Source organism: Phoenix dactylifera, chromosome 2 (genome assembly GCF_051530095.1).
Source record: "Phoenix dactylifera cultivar Ajwa chromosome 2, Ajwa_hap1_PhDact_Kaust_v1.1, whole genome shotgun sequence".
Taxonomy (NCBI): domain Eukaryota; kingdom Viridiplantae; phylum Streptophyta; class Magnoliopsida; order Arecales; family Arecaceae; genus Phoenix; species Phoenix dactylifera.
In genome coordinates this window covers 55,021,174-55,034,254 of record NC_143191.1, presented here as the reverse complement: position 1 = coordinate 55,034,254, position 13,081 = coordinate 55,021,174, and the positions used below count along the sequence as shown (strand labels likewise).

Genomic DNA, 13,081 nt, shown 5'->3' with positions numbered 1-13,081 from the left:
GACATGCGACATGCAAGATGCTCTCCTTCGTGTGGAAGCTGTAATTTATCATTTTTTTAATTAATTTCGGTTTGGTGGGGTAGCACTTGTAGTGGGATAATCATGGTTTCCCACTTATTTTCTATCAAATATATATTTTTTAATTTTCTTTCATTTTTGATTTTTGTGCAGGAAGTGGGTTGGTTTTGAAGCTAAGTGGACCTTGGAAGGCGTTGATGCAGCTTGGTCACGCATGCCAAATGTATAGTCATGATCTATGCACATAACATGTTAGCTTAATTTTAGAGCTACGTAACCATCAGTATCAGCTATATTATTTTTTTTTGATCTTGTATCAGTGAGTATTATTTTTTTTTATTAGAGTGATCGGCGGGCAAAATGGATCGTCCTACCCAAGTATGGGACCACCCCATCCCAGCCAAGCAAACTTCAGTGTCAAGCAGGCCAGACCTCGGACCTCGCCGAAGGCCGAGCTGACCTCGGCCCCTTCCCACAAATCAAGTTACTGCCACGACCTGCAGTAACCTTCTCTGATGACATAATGACGTCTCGGGCCTGAGCTCGGAATGCCCTGTAGAGTCGACTAAGAGCCGAAGAGGCTCCGTCGACCGTTCGCAAGAGACGACATCCCGGGCTTAAGCTCGGGACGCCCTGCAGAATCGACTAAGAGCCGAGTATATGTTACGGTCTCCAAGCGAGCCCGACCTCGTCCACGGCCGCATCCACGCGCGCACCCATGTGCGCCCCTACGCCCGCACACGTGGTCGTATATTACAACCTCACCGTGCCATGCTTTGCTTGCTGGCCACTCCACGACATGTCGACCAGGAGCCATGCTTGCTGTCAAGGGCCATACCCTACCACATCTGCCAACGCTATGTCGTTCACGAGAACGGACTACACTATGCGCCTCAAGCAAGCCATGGCTGCATGTCACCGGGCCAAGACCATCTCCTCCCATGATGAGGATGGGTCAAACCTCCGCCGCCTGGGCACTTCTCTAGAGGTTATAAATAGCCCGCATCAGGTAACGCCTGGATACTTTTGGACCAAATAAGTTCCACTCTAACTTAAGCATCGGAGGGCCCTCACAGAAATCACCGGTGAGGCTTCGTGCAGGTACGCCAGCATGCAGGAGGTGACGCCCTTTCTCCGTCTCAATCAGCGGCTCCTTCGACTCCTCCGGTGTGGTTACCCTCAGGCCAGATTTCAACCACAACAGTCAGTATTATTTTTCTTTATTAGCGTGATCTTATATCAGCCTATATTATTTTTTTATGAAGTCTGTACATGAATATATATAACCCCTGAGATGATTCGAATATGATGGAATAAATAAATAAAATCATTTTTCTCTTTCTTTTTTCTCTTGTTTTTCTCTTCTTCTGCAAATATTTTAACACGGTATTAGAGCAACCGCTCACCTAATCTTCTGCCAGCATCTCTTCCATTTTTGTTGTGGCTGTCGTCGCCATATTTAGAAGCTTTGAAGATCTCTATTGCCGATTTATCGCTCTCTATTTCCGGGTGGTGAATAGATCATGGCGCAGACTAATTGTTATAACTTATAAACCTAAGGTCGATTGACTCTCCGCATCTGGTGAGCAATCAAGCAAATAATTTAGAAAACGCAAGTGGAGTTAACAGGAGTCTTTTGGGTAACAGGTCACGTCCTGCATGAAAGCCACCTGGACTATATTTCACTACCTAATCGTTTGGATAAAAGTGGCATCTTTGGCATCAAAAGAAGTTGAATTCACCTACGGATCATCAAATGGTCGCTTTGAGATTCATACAGGTGGATAAATGATGGAGCTCAGAGTGCTTTGAGATCATCGCAATGGGTGATACAACCTCGATCATAATCATCCAGCCGATCTAGCATGTTCCAATTCGGGGGTGCAAGAATGAGACAGTTTGGTGCATCTAAAATTTCCACTCGCAAAGTGGACAGACACAAGCAGAGGACTTGGCAAAGTGACCCACAAGTTAATCTTTGGAAAAGGAAAAGGAGAAAGATAGCAGGGTTAAGCGGGCCACCACCTTAACGCATTGCTGATGGGATCAAGGCTCGATGGATGTTGGCGTGATTGACGTTAGACATAGTGTTGTCTCTTTCCCCATAGTTTATTATTTTAATAGCTCCAAACATTTCTTGGAATTTTGCTAACTATGAAGAAAGGGACCCTTCAAAAAACAAAAAAAAAAAAAAAAAAAAAAGGGGTGGCTGCCACTAAGGTGGGAGCTCAGTGGAACTGGACCTCACTTCTAATCACGTGGTTTCGAGTTCAAAATGCGCGGGCGTCGATTAAATTGTGGAGACTAGATGCTCCCTGCTCGAACACGTGTTTGGAAGGGCTTATTGATCTACTGGTAGCTTCGGTGGTGCCAGGTGTGACGTACTCACACGGTGGGTTCGTGCCGGAGTCCATAGGGATAACCGAGCCGGACTCACGGATGGAAAGGGTATGAGTAAAACCGGCTGGGGTGCCCAACACATGGTCATTTCTGCCCGCATCGAATATTTTTCTGGCGGGTTGGGGGCCAGTGGGGGCTGCTACGTAGGGTGGGCCTGTCCGTTCCTCCCTCCTTCCCTTTTTTTTTTAAAAAAGAAGGGAGGGTCACATCGCCATCGTAATCTCCGCCAACTTTAGAGAGTACAGATGTGCGTCACTCAGACTCCCTTTGCCTACTTCCTTCCTCCAAAGTCTTCTCCCAACTCCCAAACAAGGCCCACCCTCTCTTTTGCTGGTTATCGTTGATTCCGAGTTCATGATCTATTCCCCACTAATTAATTGTTTGGACGTTGATTCCGAGTCCATGATCTCTGGTCATCGTTGATTCCGAGTCCTCCTGGAACCGATCCAGCGGGGGATTATTTTGGGCCACACAATGTCAAATTGGGTATGGGCTGGATTAAGCATGGATTATAGTACTTAGAGTAAGCTCGAGACTACATTCAACTTAGCCTAATCCACCGAATTTGGTACCGCTAGGCACAGAATCCATCATAAAAATAACATCATCATCAAATGAATTACAGCCCAATTATTGGGTCTAACGGTTTTCATATGGTCACATTGATAGATGCATCAAAAGAACTTTTTCAATAGATCATAGACATACAACATGCATGTTTTCTCTATCAGATTTTTGTTACATAGACAAGCATGATCTCATGTTTTCGAGTATTAATTTGCTTTAGAAAAGTCTTTGCAATGCTTGAAGGAATTGGGGGAATTTTGCTATTACAATAATGAAAGTTGAGAACACCATTGTCTAAGCAGGTGAAAGAATGAAGTTGGAAACACCATCATCTTGCGGTCGTCGATCCTTTCTCTGCACAAGATTAAAATCTTGATTTTACTAAGTAGTGCCATCGAGAAATCTCAACTCATAATTGTCCATTAATGCAATGTTAGCAACCGGTGGTTTCCGGGATTAGCACCATAGATGGGTAGTTGCTTGTAACAAGACTGCTAGAAGGAAAGCTACTAATGCAATGTAAGGAATTTCTATGCATATCATCTGGGGCCTGACAGACTTTTTTTCTTTCTTGCTGGAGTCCCTGGGTCGAAGTCCTGCACAAAAAGCTAAAGATCATGCAATATGCACAAGGATTCCATGTATTCAATAAAAGAAGGTGGCCAAGAAAAAAAAAGAAAAGAAGAAAAAAACTGTTGTCAGATAGACATGCGAAGAGGATTAGGTATTAGAAAAAAATGAGCAATCAGGTCAGGATATGTAACTGAAAGGACGAGAATGATGCAGAATATCAAACAGTTGCCGAGTTGTATAACATCCATCCCTGGCTTGCTGTAGCAGCTGCAAAATATGAAGAATAAATGGATGGGCCTTTTTGCCAGTTATCTTCCATTCATAACTACAGAAAGAGGACTGAAAGGAAACACAGTGGTGAAAACCATTTCTGACCTTTTTCTTGTACAATTGATTATCGTTGGCCCATACTTGCTAATTGCTTCAACGTGAGATTGGTGTTGTATCATCGGATCAGAGGCCAATCGGGCAGCTCTCGGCGACAGATTTTATTTTTAAGAGTCAACTTGTGAAGGGAAGGGAAGCGCGATTGTTCTTCACCAGCACCCGCCAACCACTCTGGGAGAGACTCTACTTCTCGATCATCGAGCTGTATGTGCTCCACGGCATCCACACCCTCCATAACCTTCAATTCCTTACAATCCTCAACGTCTAAGTGTTTGAGTACAGGAAAGTTGGACACTCTCTCCAAACTTGAGTTGTGGGCCAAGATCAACTCTGTAGGAGAGGAGATATTTTGTATTTCTATTAGGCTGTGGGCACCATCAATATGTAACTTCTTCAAGGCACTGGCATGACAGAGGAGGCTCTCCGGAAGAGACCTCAACTTCGGACAGATATAAATCCTCAATAACTTGAGAGAAGGTAGCAACGATGTTGTCTGGTTGTCCTCCTCCTCCCACCGCCACCACCATTCTTCCCAATTAGGCATGCCTATAAATATAAGATCCTCTAGTTTGGCAAAGTAGGAGGAGAAGCAAGAGTAAGTTATTCTTCCAGAACTGCCATTTGCCAGCAACAAGAATTCAGGTCCGATGCTCGTGACTCCAGAAGCACTCACAATCCAGAGGGAATCTAGTTGTGGCAGCACTCTTAAGGATGGAAGTTGCTGGCATAGAGCACAATTCATCAGACTCAGCCTTCGCAGGTTGCGGAGCGATGACGAGGAGGGTGTCATCATCCAGCCGGGAAACTCACGGCCGAAGTAGCCATTGATTTCAAGCAGTTCAATGCATGGCGGTGGGCAGAGCTCCTCAAAGACCTCCCCTATTCTCTTGATATCTTCCTCCTCGTAATCATTTGCACGAGGCTGCTGCACATCAGAAGAGCTGCTCGGTACTGTGCATTGCAGATATAGAACTGTGAGATGGGACTTGTCTCCGAGTGCGGCGGCTCTTGCTTCAGCCCTGTTTGATACCCTCTCCAAGTGTTGTATTGTCAAACACCGGAGTTGGGAGAGGGATTTCAACTCCTCCAAGGTGCAGAACCTCTCGTGTTGATGTCTCATGTGCTCCTGCTCCCTGCCACCACTCCCCACAAATCCCGTTAGTATATTTAGTTGTTTCAGTCTCCCTATTCCCACAGGCAAACCATCAAGTGGTACAGCCCGGACGTATAGACCCCTTAGATTGATTAAGCACACGACACCACTAGGGAGGCGATGCAAATATTTACAACCTTCGAGGACAAGGAATTGGCGATATCTAAGATTCCCTCTGCTCTCTGGTATCTCTCTTATTAGAGTCGCACTGAGATCAAGACGTCTAAGGTGCACAAGATCTCCCAAGGAAGTTGGGAGATTGGCAATGGCAGTTTCACTTAAGTTCAGGACCCTTAAACTCCTTAGCTTTTTGAAGAGATCTTCTGGAAGACCACGAATAAGTGGGGTATGGAAGAATGATAGGTTCTTCAAGGATGTCTGTTCCATTATAAAGTCCGGTATGGTTTCTATTTTTCCATCTACAATTGGCGTAATTTTATCGATGATGATGATGAGTAGGAGGAGGACGTGATCTTGTTTTCAAATGCTCGTGCATCTCCGACGAAGCACTCATCCCCTGCTACATGCTGAGCTAGAGATCGCAGGAGATCATGCATCCTACAAACACTTCGTCTATAAAATATAGGATCTGGCTGTAGGAGGTTCCTTTGCACCAACTCCTTCCAATATCCTTCCGCCACATCTTCCAAGGGCATATCACTAATTTCACTCTTTCATATGTAATGTCGGAGTTGTAGGATATAGTGCACTAATGAATTCCATCTTCACCCACTCTGCTTACACATTTGAATTCTATAAAAGAGGCCAGATGGCACGCCATCTTGTCCATCCACAATCGGTACTATTTCTCCAACATGCAGAATTTGCAGAGTTATGATGCATGCTCGGCCATGGCAAATGCAAAAAGGCAAGTTCCGTGGTGTGGGGGATCTACAAATGACACCCAGGGGTCCAATGATTCTTTGAGTGTTGTAATCTTCAACAAATATTGATGAGATACAAATATGAAGACCTTTTTCTTTTGAGGGGCCAAGGCATACCTGTTGGATTTACATGATAAGAAGGAATTGAGGGGAGGTGGCCATGATATTGGAGAAGAGGAAAAGAGAGCACTCCAAGCTCGGGATGCAAGTGGGTTAGGTCGGGTCGGGTCATGAGTGACCTTGACTTAACTCGATTTCTTGTTCAGATCCTAATTTTTGACCGAGACCCAACCCAATAGAAAATCGGATTGGGGTAGGTCGCGTCCATCGCTATAATTTTTGACCCAATAGGTCATTCAGGTAGGGTCGGATTCATGTATAACTCGGACCCGACCCAAAAAATTCAGGTCCGGCTCGGGTTTGGATCGGATTCGATTCGAGTCAATCCATCCATGGCTATTGAACTTGTTTGCAACCTTACGGGCTGCGGCCGGCGAGCCCAAATAATTTTGTAGATGCGGGTTAGGTCGGGTCGGGTCGTAGAATTGAAAACCCCAAATTATCCAAATTTCAAATCGGTCGGGTCGGGTCGGGTCTGAATTTAGTAAACCCAGACCCGACCCAGAAAATGGAATGAGTCCAATTTTAGGTCCCAACCCGGCCCCATGGGTCCTCCAAAATGGGTTGGGTCGGGTCACGGTCAACCCGATCCATTTGCAGCCTTACTCCAAGCACTTCCCAAGGTTAAGATATATATATATATATATATATATATATATATATATATATATATTGATTCTTGTTTCCTCGCTAATCTTTTATATCTATTATCTATAAGAAAAGCTTGCAAAGTTATGTTGATTAGGCATCCAGTAGATATTGATTATTAGGTATCTTTGATCAGATACTAAAACAAGGAGTCTCAAAGTTAAACAAGATCGATGTCCTGAGCTCACTCTTCATTCATCATGCGGAGCTCGGGCCACAAAATGTCGAATTGGGTATGGGCTGGATTAAGCATGGATTATACTAACTTGGAGTAAGCTTGAGACTACATTTAACCTGGCCTAACCTGCGGAATTTGGTATCACTAGGCACAAAATCCATCATAAAAATAGCATCATCATCTAATGAATAACAGCCCAATTATCAGTCTAACGGTTTTCATATGGTCACATTGATAGATGCATCAAAAGAATTTTTCAATAGATCATAGACATACAACATGTTTTCTCTATCACATGTTTTCGAGTACTAATTTGCTTTAGAAAAATATTATGGAATGCTTGAAGGAATTGAGAGAATTCTGCTGTTACATGCTCTCAAATCAAAGTACAAAATATAGTTTATGTATTCATGAATCCATCTGCTCATGCATTCATGCAAATACATTCTAAAAAATGTTATTTCTCTCTAATCCTTGTCCATCCAAATGTGGTAATAATACGTCGAACATGATTTCCGCAGTCAAATCCCCAAAACAAATGTGCCCAGAATTCGTTAATGTACTTGCTCGTAGACTCCATACTTTCATTCACATCTTTCCAATGACTGATACTCCCAAGTATGATACAATGATCTCATGAGATTTTGTCCATGATGCAAACTTTTTATGGCCAAGCAGGTGAAGTAATGAAGTTTGGAACACCATCTCCATGGGGTCATCGATCCTTTCTCTGCACGAGAACAAGAAAGAGGTTTAGTCTTGATTCTGCTAATTAGTAATTGTTGAGTAATGCATGTGAGCAGCCAGTGGTTTTCGGAATTAGTACCAGAGATTCTGTAATTGGCTGTTGCTAGAATAACAGCTACCAATACAATTGGAGAGAAGCTTCTATAAACAAGGGATTTCAGCTGATCTGTTGGGCCTGCAAGAACAAACAAAAACTGAAGGAAGGGTGTAAAAACAAACAACTTGATAGATCTTTGCTTATCATACGGTATTCAAAGTGAAACTAAGATGAGCAGTCATACAGTAGCCAATTAATGTAAGGAATTGCTCTGCATATCATCCGGTCCCAGACTTTTCTTCTTTCTTACTGCAGTCCCTGGGTCCAAGTCCTGCACAAAAAGCTGTAGATCATACAATATGCGCACAGGGATTTCTTGTATTCAATAAAAGAAGGCAGCGAAGAAAAAAAGAAGAAGAAAAAAAAACTGGTATCAGATATCGTCTCTTGAAAGGAAATGCGAAGAGGATTAGGTATCAGAAGAAAACAAGCGATCAGGTTGGGATATGTACTTGAAAGGACGAGAATGATGTAGAATATCAAATAGTTGCCGAGTAGTATAACTTCCATCCCTCGCTTGCTGAAGCAGCTGCAAAATATGAGGAATAAATTGATGGACCTGTTTGCCAATTATCTTCCATTCATTGCTACAGAAAGAGGAAAGAAAGGAGACACAGGGGTGGAAACCATTTCTGACCTTTTTCTTGTACGGTTGACTGTCGTTGGCCTATACTTGCTGATTGCTTCAACATGAGATGGGTGTTGTTTCATCGGATTGAAGGCCAATCGGGCAGCCCTCGGCGACAGATTTTGTTGGAGAGAGTCAACTTGTGGAGGGAAGGGAAGCATGGTTGGTCTTCGCCAGCACCTATTAACCACTCTGGGAGAGAGATTGCTTCTCGATCATAAAGCTGTATGTGCTCCACGGCATTCACACCCTCCACAACCTTCAATTCCTCACAATCATAAACAACTAAGTGTTTGAGTCTGGGAAAGTTGGACGCTCTCTGCAAACTTGAGTTGCTGCTCAAGATCAATTTTGTAAGAGAGGGGAGGTTTTGTATTTCTCTCAGGCTGTCGGCACTACTAATGTGTAACTCCTTCAGTGCGGTGGCATGACAGAGGAGGCTCTCTGGAAGAGACCTCAACTTCGGACATCTATCAATAATCAATGTCTTAAGAGAAGGTAGCAACGATGTTGTCTGGTTGTCCTCCTCCTTCCACCACCATTCTTCCCAATTAGTCATGTTTTTAAATCCAAGTTCCTCTAGTTTGGGGAAGCAAGAGTCTGTTTTTCTTCCACCAGCACTAGCACCCACCAGCACCAAGAATTCAGGCCCGATGCTCGTGACTTCAGAAGCACCTTCAATCCAGAGGTAATCTAGTTGGGGCAGCATTCCCAAGGATGGAAGTTGTTGGCATAGAGCAAAATCATGCAGATCCAGCCTTCGTAGGTTGCGGAGTGATGACGAGGAGGGTGTCATCATCCAGCTGGGAAACACACGGCCGAAGTAGCCATTGATTTCAAGCTGTTGAAGGCATGGCGGTGGGCAGAGTTCCTCGAAGACCTCCCCTATTCTCTTGATATCTTCCTCGTCGTAATCATTTGCACGAGGCTGCTGCACATCAGAAGATCTGCTCGGTAGCGTGCAATTCAATACTAGGTTGATAAGATGGGGCTTGGCTTGAAGTGCAGCGACTTTTGCTTCAGCCTTGTCTGATACCCTCTCCAAGTTTACTGTTGTCAAATTTCGGAGTTGGGAGAGGGATTTCAACTCCTCCAAGGTGCAGAATCTCCCATGTTGATGTCCCTTGTGCTCTTGCTCCTGCTCCCTGTCATCTTCTCCCACTCCAGATCTGCAGCTCTTGCTACCACTCACCACAAATCCCAATAATTCACTTAGTTGTTGCAGTCTCCCTATTCCCACAGGCAGACCATCAAGTGGCGCACCCCTGAAGTCTAGAATCCTTAGATTGATTAACCCCACGACACCATTAGGGAGGTTGTGCAAATATTTACAATCATGGAGGATCAGGAATTGGAGATTTCTAAGATTTCCTATGCTCTCTGGTATCTCTCTTATTGGAGTCGCACGGAGATCAAGACGTCTAAGGTGCACAAGATCTCCCAAGGAAGTTGGGAGATTGCAAATGGCAGTTTCCCTTAAGTTCAGGACCCTTAAACTCCTCAGCTTTTTGAAGAGATCTTCTGGAAGATCCCCAATAAGTGGGGAATAAAAGAATGACAAGGTTCTCAAGGATGTCTGTTTCATTATAAAGTCTGGTATGGTTACTAATTTTTCATCTACAATCGATAAACGGCGTAATTTTATCGATGCTGGTGAGGAGGAGGAGGACATGATCTTGTTTTCAAATGCTCGTGCATCTCCGATGAAGCACTCATCCCCTGCGATATGCTGAGCTAGAGATCGCAGGAGATCATGCATCCTGCAAACCGATTGATAATAAAAACGAGGATCCGGCTGTAGGAGGTTCCTTTGTACCAACTCCTTCCAATATCCTTCTGCCACAACTTCCAGGGGCGTATTGTCTTCGGATGTTACAAAGCCCTCTGCAGTACAACTACTTAAAAAAAAATCTCGAGGAATTAGGTAGTCCTCGGGAAATAACGAAAAGCAAGTGAAGCACTGCTTGAGAGGAGGTGGTAAATGCAGATAGCTCAAGTACAAAGCACCCATCGCCCCATCCGGAAGCTTAGTAAAAGACCATGCTGAGCTAGAAAGGACCTCTTCCCATTCTGATTGCCTTTTCGCCTTGCTTCGAAGAACCCCTCCAATCGTCCTAAGACCAAGGGGAAGGCCATCACATTTTTCTGCAATTCTCATCCCGACATCCTTTAACACATCCCTTTCTCCTTCCTCGCCTTCCTCAAACACCATCTTGCAAATTAATGACCAACCATCCTCTCGAGACAATTTATCCACTATATGAGTTTGTATAGCACCCATCTGTTGAGCAATATTTATATTTCTAGTTGTTATCAAAATTCTACTATCTGCCAGACCACTCTGCAAAGGATTTCTCAATAGCTTATCCCATACTTGTGCATCCCAAACATCATCCAAGACTGCAAAGAATTTTTTGTTCCTAAGTGATTCGCTAAGCATGGGTTCAAGCACTTCCTTCTCTTTAGCATGTCCAGGATCACCACCAGCTTGTAGTACGATGGATCTCAGTAAATCGGACTCTGAGAACTCTTGGGACACGCACAACCAAATCCGTGGCATTTGGTTGAAGTTGTCCCGAAGCTTTTCATCATTATAAATTTTTTGAGCAAGAGTAGTTTTGCCTATCCCACCCATGCCGACAATGGCAAAGACTGGAATTTTTTTCTTATATTCTTTTGTCAACAAGTCCACCAAACTCTTTGTATCATCCTCAATTTTCTCTCCCACAAGATCAGGTTCAACAAGTACAGGAGATGTCTTGGGGCTAATTCTACTCTTATAGTGGTCATCACGAGGAGCAGGTGTAAGATGGAGGTCGATTTTGTCCTTGGCAATTTCATCAAGCCTAAGGATAAGATCCCTAATTCTGTTGCCAATCTTATGACGGAATCCAACTTTGTGCAAGCAAGCAATAGGAGGAAAGCAACAACGTACCGACTCAGCATAACGAGATGAGGATGAGTTTGAGCTGAGAAGCTTCTCACCCTCGATCCGGCATTCATCAATGATGTCATCTGCATCGTACATGAGATCTCGCAACTCGTTGAGCCAGCGGTTGATGCTTTGGTTGTGGAAACGTCTATTCTCTGCATCAACAAGAACATCCTGCATCCTCTCCAGCTTCCTATGGAGCTTCTTGATTTCATCGGGCACACCCAAAATCTTGGCAGCCTCTTCCTTTCCATAGGTTAATAGCATCTCACACAATTTGGAGACGAAGGCATCTGCGATCATGGCCATCTTTTGTTTCTCCAGGTGCAAGATGATGGGAGGATGGAGAGCTGGAAATGGTAGGATACTGCTTGCGCTCTCCAAAAAGACGACTATTTAATGGCCGCTAATACCCTTCTACGTACCGTCCGAAACACGACAGGCGATATGGAAGAGCTATTTCCATTATTTTACTCCGAAGATGCTATGAACTAACATGCGACGTGTTGAGGGGGTCTGCCCTTACTTTATGTGGGAACTGTCATTTATCTTTTTTTTTAATTTTTTTTTTAATTTTTGGTTTGGTGTAAATAGCATTCATAGTGGGATTAGCATGGTCCATCGCCTATTTATTTTCTTTCATTTTTGATTTTAGTGTAGGAAGTGGACCATTGAAGGCCTTAATGCAGCTCGGTCATGCATGCTGGTGCCAAAATACAGAGGACGGACGTCCGAACGCAAGCTTTCATGTATCTCAATGCATAATCTAAGGGCCTAAGCTGCATTGGGTCATGAAAATGGTTCCATGCATGACCGTTGGACTCAACCCTTGTCCTCTGATGTAAGAGCGTCATCAATGAGATAGGTATGGCTGTTCATTTGCAATGCACCTGCTAGTTTCTTTGGCCAAAGTTTTAGTTTGGTGTAATATCATTATCAATAGGATAAGAATGATTTATTTTATTCCGGAGTTGTCAATCTCTGCCTTCTCTTTGTTTATTATTTTTCAGTTGGTGCAATAGCATCATCTATGGAGTACACTTTGTTTTGAAAAATTCAAAGTTTTTGTCTATTTCTGTGGTTTTTTTTATATATTATTATTATTGTTGCTATTGTTAGAATAAGCTTGAGATGCAAGCTAAGGTTCCAATAACCTTGACTCCTCCATTCATTAAAATTATTACATTGTATTACAGTAGAAACACCGGCATTATTTCTGCACTTTAGTTTTATTTTGAAAATGAGAAGACAGCCGTTGCTAATACTAATAATATATATAAAAAATACTAGGTGCTAGTTGGTTGTCACAGGTCGTTGGTTATTAGTAGCTGAAAGTTTATCCTACTTTTAAAATATAATCATGATATTATTTAATAATATTTTAAATTAAATTATGGAGGTTTGAAATTTTTTAAAAATATTATTATGACAAAAAAAAATATAGAAACGAAGGCTTCCAAATTATTCCAAGTGCAGAAATTCTAAACTCTTCGATATGCTGCTAGAGGTGAAAGTGGATTGGATAATATTTGAGAATCCGACTAATATCAATATTTGTATCCATATCCGCTAAAGAGAAATCGATATGGATATGGACAAACAACTATCCGATCTGTATTCGAATATCCGATTCTATTTATAATCCTATTTAATTATATATAACACTTATTTATTTTTAATAAATAAATAAAATGTTATTAATTTTATTCATCATTATTTAGTAATACTTCGATGTTGTGGTCATAAAGT

The 13,081-nt window shown here is 42.9% G+C and overlaps 3 protein-coding genes across 5 annotated transcripts in view; all 3 read right to left on the bottom strand.

Annotated features, from left to right (window-relative positions):
• Positions 1 to 4,003: 4,003 nt before the first annotated feature.
• Positions 4,004 to 5,485, bottom strand: LOC149768422 (putative disease resistance protein At3g14460). Its single transcript, XM_089928480.1, has one exon. The coding sequence runs from the start codon at positions 5,483 to 5,485 to the stop codon at positions 4,004 to 4,006; it is 1,482 nt and encodes a 493-aa protein (XP_089784606.1).
• Positions 5,486 to 7,167: 1,682 nt separating this feature from the next.
• Positions 7,168 to 12,397, bottom strand: LOC120110141 (putative disease resistance protein RGA3). 3 transcript variants are annotated; one of them, XM_089929227.1, is made up of 5 exons: positions 8,410 to 12,397; positions 8,225 to 8,301; positions 7,957 to 8,043; positions 7,755 to 7,869; positions 7,168 to 7,658 (listed from the first exon to the last, which is right to left on the bottom strand). In XM_089929227.1, exon 1 carries the CDS (start codon positions 11,639 to 11,641, stop codon positions 8,480 to 8,482), a length of 3,162 nt encoding a protein of 1,053 aa, XP_089785353.1. In that variant the 5' UTR covers positions 11,642 to 12,397; the 3' UTR covers positions 7,168 to 7,658; positions 7,755 to 7,869; positions 7,957 to 8,043; positions 8,225 to 8,301; positions 8,410 to 8,479. The 3 variants fall into 3 exon arrangements, with proteins under 3 accessions (XP_089785353.1, XP_089785354.1, XP_089785352.1); XM_089929228.1 differs by having other exon boundaries at positions 7,755 to 7,850; XM_089929226.1 differs by having other exon boundaries at positions 7,755 to 8,043.
• LOC103715756 (putative disease resistance protein RGA3) overlaps positions 7,996 to 13,081 on the bottom strand; it is a 39,181-nt gene continuing 34,095 nt past the window's right edge. The window contains exon 4 of the mRNA XM_089928479.1: positions 7,996 to 8,055. The gene's annotated coding sequence lies outside the window, so the exon portion shown is untranslated. The remainder of the gene's footprint in view (positions 8,056 to 13,081) is intronic.